General features: G+C 36.4%; 1 protein-coding gene and 1 long non-coding RNA gene across 2 annotated transcripts in view; both read right to left on the reverse strand.

Moving 5' to 3' along the window:
• Positions 1-1,171: 1,171 nt before the first annotated feature.
• The window catches only part of LOC113465532 (multiple C2 and transmembrane domain-containing protein-like), a 56,321-nt gene continuing 47,566 nt past the window's right edge, over positions 1,172-9,926 (reverse strand). The window contains 5 exon segments of the mRNA XM_026820115.1: positions 1,172-1,500; positions 1,849-1,978; positions 2,298-2,443; positions 3,584-3,797; positions 5,845-6,134. Of these exon segments, the coding sequence (XP_026675916.1) occupies positions 1,297-1,500; positions 1,849-1,978; positions 2,298-2,443; positions 3,584-3,797; positions 5,845-6,134 (984 nt within the window). The 3' untranslated portion in view covers positions 1,172-1,296.
• LOC113465554 lies at positions 6,694-7,443 on the reverse strand. The gene is made up of 2 exons (XR_003390223.1): positions 7,277-7,443; positions 6,694-6,803 (listed from the first exon to the last, which is right to left on the reverse strand). It is a non-coding gene; the product is annotated as an uncharacterized LOC113465554 (long non-coding RNA).

Consider the following 9,926-nt stretch of genomic DNA (forward strand, 5'->3'; position numbering starts at 1 on the left):
CTCCAGACAGCTCAAGTCTATTGTACACCTGATAAAGAGGAAAGTTAATAAAAGTAAAGAATTATTTGTGGTGAAGCTGAGAGTCTCTTCACAATTTTTATGGATATCACAGCACTCTAAGAGCCTCCTTTACTAATTATGTCATTTCTGTAATTTTTACTTTGGTCGCTTCTTGGCTAAAGTAGCTCTTCAGTTGTCCTCACGAGGCTGAGTGGACCCCGAAACAAGCACAGGGCCAAAAAGACTGTCCAACTTTCCATACGTTGTTTGCAAGTTTGCGTATTATACAGAGATGTAGAGTCGAATTCTAGACGTTGCGTTGTATAACTTAACTAGAGCAATCTGGCAATCGATCATCTTTATTTCAACACCAATCTGAGGTTATAAATCTATCTGGGTTTGCTTATTATACAGAGATGTAGAGTCGAATTTTAGACGTTGCGTTGTATAACTTAACTAGAGCAATCTGGCAATCGATCATCTTTATTTCAACACCAATCTGAGGTTATAAATCTATCTGAGGACGTTTTTTAACAGGAACAGTTTGTGTTTTCAAAATGCTTCTCGTAGTTCTCTTTATTTACTCTTAGAGAATTTATTATGCTGCTTTAAATGTACGTAAAATTATTGCCCGTCACCCGTCACTCTATCTAGAATTTACTGATGACTGAATTATTGAGAATTTATTAAACTCCACTTTATACGAGGATTCAGTATATTTTTTGATAGTGGTTGTCACATTGCAATACCTCTAACCATTTTGTCAGTAAAGCTGAAAACCACCAAAAAGCGGTCGAAAGCCGCCAAGCGTTGCACCGATCTTAACCAAAAGTTTCATGTCGCATCCTTGTTACATTTGACAGCTGCATGACAAATTTCAAGTCTCTAGCTCTTACCGTTCTCGAGATATTTTGTTTACAGACAGAATTACAGACACACACACGGACCAATGGCTGAAACTTTGTATTTAGGCTCTAGGGACCTCAAAACGTGTTTTGGCACTAAAATCTGACCATGATTGCATTACTTTCCTTCCTAGTTATAGGATAAGGAAAGTAAAAATGTAAGAAATTCTCACAAAAAAAAAAAGAAAAAATAAATAAATAAATAAAAAAATCAAAACCGTCAAATTTTGCCAGAGTTTTTGCAGGTCACATAAAATTCTTCAAACCATTGTCTTCAATGAGGTAAAAAAATTCTTCAAACCATTGTCTTAGCAAAGATATTGCAGAATCGAGATGCTTTTGTTAATAAATGACCCTCAAACTCTCATCTTTACTTCCTCAATCCCAAGACTTACTTCTTCACACTCTCACACAGGGAGGCAATGAATCCTATGGAGTTCTGCACTATTTGCGTCACCTCCTGGATTGCTTGCAGTTTCTCCTTGAGGCTTTTCTTCTCCTCTTTATCCTTATCATCTTCATCATCTTCCTCATCACCACTATCATCATCTTCAGCTCTGTCTGAACTCCAGTGAGACGAGAGAAGTGTTTGTACCTGCCATCAGAAAAGGAACAATAATGTGGTGAACTTACTCAGAAAGAAGGAACGAGTCCCCAAAAAGACCGATTGAGTCCGAATTTCAACGGAAAAAAGAAGTTTTTATTTATTATTATTATTTTTTTTACTATTATTTTTTTTTAATAGGACCCATAGTTTAATAAATGAATTTCCTTTAATGTGTTCAACATGTTTGCCAAATTTCAATCAAAATCAGACAAACCGTTTGGAAGTTATGGTCAAACAAACGAACTAAAAATTTACGGAGAAACCATAGGAGACTAAATCGCCGTGCAGTGGTTAAAACTTGGAATTCACTTCTTTCGTTCAAAGCTTTCAACTCACCACATAGCCTTTGAGGAAAATCAGCAGTAGAGCGATGGGTACCATGTATGGTTCAAAATAATAGCATAGTATTATGAACAGGATGACCGCTATCAAACTTTTCAGTGTGGATTCCCATTCGAAACAGTCTCTGTAACAGAAGCAAATGACAGGAAATTTAGAATACATACTTTTCCTTTTATGGTGCTCCTTGGCATAGTATTCCGTTTAGGATAAGAAGCAAATGAGTAATGTTTTCGGTCAGTCAGCGGTAGGGTTGCCAATTGTCCCGTATTTCCCGGTATATCCCGCATTTTTTTTTTAATGTCCCACCTGGAAAAGCCTCTGTCCCGGGTAATGCCTTCAGGCGCACTCCATTTGTTAAAGGTTTAGGTTTACCTTGCCCTTGGGTTCAATTTAATTTAAAGAAACCATATTTATTTAGTTAGTTATTCATATGTCATACTTACTGTAGAAATATTCCTATATCATAGAACCACATCACAATTACTTTCAGTCTCATAACATTTCGTACGAACACTTGGCGTTTGAATTTGCCTTCGGTTTGCATGTATTTTTCTTCTTTCGGATTCAAAGTACGAATACACGCGCGAATCTGAAAAACGAAGGAAAGGACATTTTAGAAAGAAAAAAAAATCCTCAAGCTCTAGCTACCTTTTGATTATTGTTTGTAATAATAATAAAAAAAATAATAATTAAATATAATATTTATATTAATCATGTGTACTAATAGATGAATGCTCGTTTTTTGTTTCAGGTTCAAGAATTGGCCGATAGAAGATTATGTCACGATTTGCTACAAAGTCTTAATCCAATACATACACCTACGTATGCAGAATCAATCGAGTTTAATTTTTTCCACACCATCCGTTCAATAACGACTTGATTAAGGACGCTAAAGTCAGAGTAAGTTATATGTGAGTAGCTAGTGCAAGTGAGCATGTTTATGTTTGTATTTGGAGATGGTACATTGATATGAATTACTTATGAAATTTTCTAATTTTTGAGACCACGACAAACTATTGTAAGACTGAAAAATCATTAAATATAATATTTATATAAATTCTGTGTACTAATAGTTGAATGCTCTTTTTTTTGTTTCAGGTTCAAGAATTGGCCGATAGAAGAATATGTCAGGATTTGCTACAAAGTCTTAATCCAATACATACACCTACGTATGCAGAATCAATCGAGTTTAATTTTTTCCACACCATCCGTTCAATAACTTGATTAAGGACGCTAAAGTCAGAGTAAGTTAAATGTGAGTAGCTAGTGCAAGTGAGCATGTTTATGTTTGTATTTGGAGATGGTACATTCATATGAATTACTTATGAAATTTTCTAATTTTTGAGACCACGACAAACTATTGTAAGACTGAAAAATCATATAGTAAATGCTCTGGATTAAATCTAGTTTTTAGAGTGTAAGGTCTGTGAATGAAAATCTGTGATTTAGGAAGATTTTTCTCTCCATGTAATTAATACTCGTATATCTAAAAAGAGCAAGTTAATTACAGAAATTCATAATCTAGTCATCTTGACTTTTTGATTCCATTTTGTTAGAAATACATGGAATTTTTTTTTTTTTTATTGAAAAAAGTCGACGAAGAAAAAATAAAACAGAAAATATTTTCCCAATCAGAAGTCTGAAAACTCTTGTAATTTTCTCTTCTATCCCTCCCTATCTGAGGACATTGTGCCTATTTTATTATTATTATTATTATTATTATTATTACCGGGTTCCACACGACATCCATCTCAAGTAGGATCTGCGGATTGTTGCCCTTGGCTCTTCCTGTCAGCTTCTTATCCTTAAGAGCATACCATCGCCTCTCCCCATTCCGTATCCTGAGCAGAGGTATGGCTAACTTCCCCAGGAACTCTACCTTGTGGTCTTTATCCTCGTCGTATACCGTCACTTCTAACACGGAGTTTATGTCTTTCACGTTACTGGAATATGAAAATAGTTATCGTTATGTTGAGTAGATAGTTTTTGGAACTAAAATTAGCGTCCGTTAATTCAATTCTTGAATGTTATTTGACGAAAACTCGTTTCTGCGCATGTGCAGAGCGCGCAGAAACGAGTACTTGTTAAATAACGATGAAGGGTTTAAAACACGACTCTAATTTTGGTTGCAAAAACTCCATTATAGCTTTCATCACACGAAGAAAAAACAAAGAGGTTTTGTAGGGGGAACTGTAACAATGGAGGTCTTATCGTCCCGAAATCGAAGAAAACTTGATAGGAGAAAGCCAGCCTTTCCGAGAACAAAACTTATCTGTTCGGTTCACTTCGGTTCCGAGAACGAACCCTATGTGTTTAGGATAAAGTTGTTCCTGGCAGGAATCGAACCCGTGACCTCCGAAACTCTCCAACTAGGCTGTCTGTCAGGTTGATACTCACAACCAACATAACTAGGCTGTCTGTCAGGTTGATACTCACAACCAACATAACTAGGCTGGATTATTCGCAAATTAAAGAAGGAAAATACAAAATAAATAAAAAAATAATGATATATGATAAGATTGATAAGAAAAAGGTAAACAAAGCTGGATAATCGATATTTGACTTTATAATCGATTTTTTTTTCTCCTTCAGGCCGTGGGATTTTTATTTGAAAAAAATTCCCTCTGATATTGGTAGTAGGGTCTGTTCACACTAATGTTGTGTCGTTGGTCGATTTTTCGAAATTTAGCTTCACTATTTTCGTTGGTCAGATTTTGCAGTCCACAGCTGCTTGACCTCCTTGGAGAGTTAGGTGATTTGACTTTTTTATCCTCTTTTATCTTTCAAATCTCTGGTTTTCCCTGTAGGCTCGTCTTTTACCTTGCAAGTCTGGGTTCCGTTGAATCCTTATCTATAGTTGTTTCCACGAAAAAATAATTATAACTATGAAAAATTTCAATTTTAATATTGGAAATGCAAATTCACTATTTGTTATTGTTTACGTTTTTGACCGAACTCCTCATTGGATACTCCTTCGATCCCATAATAATTTATTCATCATGTCGAAAGACGAAGAAATTATTCTCGGGACATCTTTTGATATTTCCGATGAAGGGATGGATGGATGAATGAATGAAGAAGTGGGAAAATGGGTGAGTATGCTCGTACACTTTTGTACATGATTGTGGTCAGATTCAAAGGTTCTTATTTTAGGAAGGACGGACATGATAGCAGGGTCGTATTTATAGAATATGAGGAGGAGGAGAAGAAGAAGAAGAGGAAGGAGAAAAATAAAGAGGCAGAGAAGCAGATGAGGAGGAGGAGAAATTTAATAGACGGAGAAGAAGAGATGGGAAAGTCAGAAGAATGATGGAAGAAGTACGACAAGGAAAGAGAGGAGGAGAATGAGTAGAAAAGGGAATGAAGAAGAGAGTAGGAACGAAAGCAGATCATAGGGAAAGATCCCTGAGGGCCTGAGGCAAAAACAGGAGGAATATTTGAGCTGGGGGTCAAACACCCTGCCGTAAAAAAAAAAAATGAAATAAAATAAATAAATTAAAAAAAAACCCCTTCCTAAATAGGTCAGACAAGTAGCATTTTTTTATGACTGGTTTCTTAAACACACCATAATCATCATTCAAAATGAAATTTCATTTTTAGATAGAAATAACAAAAGAGGAAGGAAGGAAGAAAGAAAGGGAAAGAGAGGGAGAGAGAAAGAGAGAGAGAGGGGGGAGAAGGTAACGAAGGTGGTACCTTACATGTGTTGCTTATACACTCGAAGGCTTTCTTGGAAAAAGGGCTTCACCCTGCGTAGCCCCTTTTTGTAGTATAAAACCTGTAGGTACCCACTCTCTCTGCACCTCTCCTCTCCCATACACTTTTCCCCAAATTCCCAATATAATATATAAGCTCGGACCAACAGTCTCCAGTAAACCGTAAATTGAACATCTATCATCTCCGGGGCTCTGATAGACTTAACCACTTCCAGGTAAGAGTTTATCCTCATCTCTAGTTTTCCATCCCAATTTCGTAGAGAAGAGAACGAACCTCCCCACACAATATCTTACATCCAATACGTTGAGAGAATTCAGACTCTTGCTCAGAAGCGCAGAGGTGGCTCCAAATGAGGATGATAGCGATGTAGGTGTAGATCCACCAGAGGTCGCCACTGTCACTCCTTGTGCGCTGGCAACGTTGCATGATGACAACACTGTAGTACCGGGTGGTGTAGACGCTAATAGACCGGCTGTAGGTTCGTTACTCTCCATACTGTAGACCCTGGATTTATCTTTCAATGCAACGCTTGGCGGCATTTTACCTCTTTTTGGCGGTTTTCGCTGGAATTTACCAATATCTCGGGAACGGTATAAGCTAAAGACTTGAAATTTGGTATGTAGTTCACAAATGTGACAAGGATGCGAAATGAAACTTGGTTGAGATAGGTGCTGCGGTTGGCGGTATTTTGACCGCTTTTTGGCGGGTACGACGTCGGTGTAGATCCCCCAGAGGTCGCCACCGTCACTCCTTGTGAACTGGCAACGTTGCATGATGGCAACACTGTAGTACCGGGTGGTGTAGACGCTAATAGACCGGCTGTAGGTTCGTTACTCTCCATACTGTAGACCCTGGGTTTATCTTTCTTGGATGAAAGATAGTGGGGGAATCTTGTCTAAGATCTTTTTGAACTGACTGTAGCAGTGGAGTGCAAAGTTTACCCCGATTCCCCTTACATTGAAGTTTCGACCGCTTTTTGCGGTTTTCAGCTATACTGACTAAACGGTTAAATATATTGTAATTGTAACAACAGAACACCCAAATCAGCACCATTCAATAGGATAAGGAAAGTCGTGTGATGTTCACACCAGATTTTTCTTACATTGAAACTTTGATATTTTCCGGTCTATTATTCACGACTTTTTAGGAAATTTAAAAATAAGTAAACGTCAGAAGTTTTCACCCTAAGAAAACTTCCTTACAGGAAGAGGAAGTTAGAGGAACAATGCAATCTTCAAACATAAAAAGATTAGGTGAAACTTTTTAAAAGCTTTTTGTTTGGGGGAAAAATAAAGACCGTTTTTATTTCCCGTTTACTTACTTCCTATGAATAAGTACTTTTTTTATCGCACAAATCTATCAAAGTAAAAGTTAAGATAATGGTTCTTCACATTCAATATTCAATTGAATAGATTTTTTTAAGTAAAAGGTGGTTGTCTTCCAACAGCTTGTTTGTATGTAAGAACAAAGATATGAACTCTACTGACTTTTTAGCAATAACAGAGAAGTTAAGAAACGTCGAGCTTGGTATGTATTTGGATGGTACGTGTTCTTGTGGATCTGTAAAAGATGTTCATCTCCAGAATCTCCACACGTTTACTCAACAATTCTTTAACAACAATTCTTTAAATATTCAATTATTTAGGTAACTCTCGGATTTTTTATTTCACTAATACAAGGAGAGAAATAATCAGCACTTTCTAACGTCTAAGGACACCTTATTCCTGACATGTCTTCAATTTAGTCACCACATCTTTAATTAGCACCCAGAAACAGGTCGCCAAGATCACAAGTAACTCTAATAACTGTTTAATTGTAATAAATTAATTACAAAACAACTCTCTCTAGTAAGGAGAGTGTTTCAACTCGTAATGAGTGTTATACTGATAGAACTAGATTAGTAGAGAGATTCTATGCAACGAGATGGTGGAAACTAGTGTAAACACAGCTGTTAGATTATATGGGACGCATTGTATGATATCAGACTGTATATTATACCCTGAAGAAATGTCTAAATATTCAATTATTTAGGTAACTCTCGGATTTTTTATTTCACTAATACAAAGGGAGAAATAATCAGCACTTTCTAACGTCTAAGGACACCTTTTTCCTGACATGTCTTCAATTTAGTCACCACATCTTTAATTAGCACCCAGAAACAAGGCTCAAAACAGGTCGCCAAGATCACAAATAAATCTAATAACTGTTTAATTGTAATAAATTAATCATAAAACAATTATCTCTAGAAACGAGAGTGTTTCACCTCGTAATGAGTGTTATACTGATAGAACTAGATTAGTAGAGAGATTCTATCCAACGAGATGGTGGAAGCTAGTGTAAACACAGCTGTTAGATTATATGGGACGCATTGTATGATATCAGACTGTATATTATACCCTGAATTTGCAATACACTGATAATGTCGCCTGTGTCAGTGCAGAACCCAACATAGGTGGAGTATCTTCTGTCTGACCCCGATCCTGTATAGGAGTTGAAATCAGACCCAAGTCTGACCGATAGTAGATAAAGCCCGGCCATTCACTATCAGGTAAACCTGACAGGTCGCCTGAGAGCCTTATTATTATTGCTGCCATACACTATTAGGTAAACCTGACAGGCGCACCTGTACAGGTCGGCCTAATAGTGAAATCAGACCATTTGCTCAGCTATAGTCCGCAGGATATTTCCAAGTATGAGGAATCTTATGAATGAATCAACATCCATTGAGGGGAAAAAGAATGAGTGAAATGAATGTCTGACTCATGATGTGTTTCATAAGATTCTTGCGATTCATAAGTACGTAACTACATAACAGAACTGTAGTAGTCTAATGTCTTAAAATGAAGTTGCGTATCTCAGATACAGCTCAAGCATTGTTTCTTAACTTTAAAAACATTCAATACCCTACTTGTCAGGTCTACTAGATATAGTGAATGGTCATGGGCCAGAAACAATTTGTTTCTCCACAACTCCTGAACGGTTTGTCCAATTCTAATAAAATTTGGACCTTTTTCTTCTGACCACAATCTTGGTGTTCTCATCCTTTTTTACTCCTTTACTACCCAGAACCGTGCCTCTGTATCGCATAACAATAATAATTATATGTATTGTGTATTCAGTTGTTGTGTTGGGGAGCTCAGATTTTCCCTGACGCCAATAGCAAAATAGTTCCATCACCATCACCTTTATCATATGTATATCGTGATGAGAAAATTATTCTTTGTCTAAATCTATCATGTGATCAATTTACTATAGGGTTCACCAAAGTGCGCTAACATATCTTGAACGAAGTACCTAATTGAAAATCGGCCGGTGATGCCACAGTCATACCCAGTATTCTAACCCCTTTACAGTCTAACTTTAACAGTACTCATGTGATTCATGGAACTTCTCCGCAATCCTCCGGATACGAAACTCTTTGGAAACAAAAGAAGGAGCTTAAAAGAATAGTCAATAAGAACGAAAAGAATATATAAAATCACTATTCAAGAATACCTTACATAATAAGAAGAAGTTATGGTCCCTAAAAGTACAGAAGTACTTACAGGGATGGTGAAGAATAGGGGATCCTTTCCCTGTATCCACAGTTAAATCATAACACCCTGTATCCACAGTTAAATCATAACACCCTGTATCCACAGTTAAATCATACCACCCTGTATCCACAGTTAAATCATACCACCCTGTATCCACAGTTAAATCATATCACCCTGTATCCACAGTTAAATCATATCACCCTGTATCCACAGTTAAATCATATTCGTTTTCCATACAGTCTGTTCATAAAGTCTTTGGCCTATAAGAAACTAGAAGTAAATATAGGCTTGTATACAAAATTTCAGGTTTCTAAATTCATCCGTTCAAAAATTAAGGTGGGGGGACTTTATGAACACACTACACTGTATACAGCACTTTTCTACATACAGACATACACTCATTATAATCATACAGACATACCGGTATGTCATTCGCTTTGTCTATTTGTTCTGCTAAGCCCAGTTTAATTTATCAGGTAGATAATATTCATTTTATAATGAACATGATTTTCTTTCTTTCATGTTTTCTTTTAGCGTCTCCAAGAATAATGAAACAGGATAGTGAGATATTTTGAAACAAGAACAGCACTGCGGAAGTGTGGGTATCTGGGGTGACTTTTAATTTTAATGGAGAATAAACAATGTCTCTTTTTATTACTTACCTAAATTAAAAAAAAAAAAACTTCTTGCGAAGACATTTTTTTAATATTAATAATTAAAAAAGTTTTCATATACAGCTGCTGCTGCTGCTACGCAAATTCCATTATCAGTTTTTTTTTTTTTTTTTTTTTTTTTTTTTTTTTTTAAGGGTGTTTTAAA

The sequence above is a fragment of the Diaphorina citri genome, unplaced genomic scaffold (genome assembly GCF_000475195.1).
Source record: "Diaphorina citri unplaced genomic scaffold, Diaci psyllid genome assembly version 1.1 scaffold123, whole genome shotgun sequence".
Classification (NCBI taxonomy): domain Eukaryota; kingdom Metazoa; phylum Arthropoda; class Insecta; order Hemiptera; family Psyllidae; genus Diaphorina; species Diaphorina citri.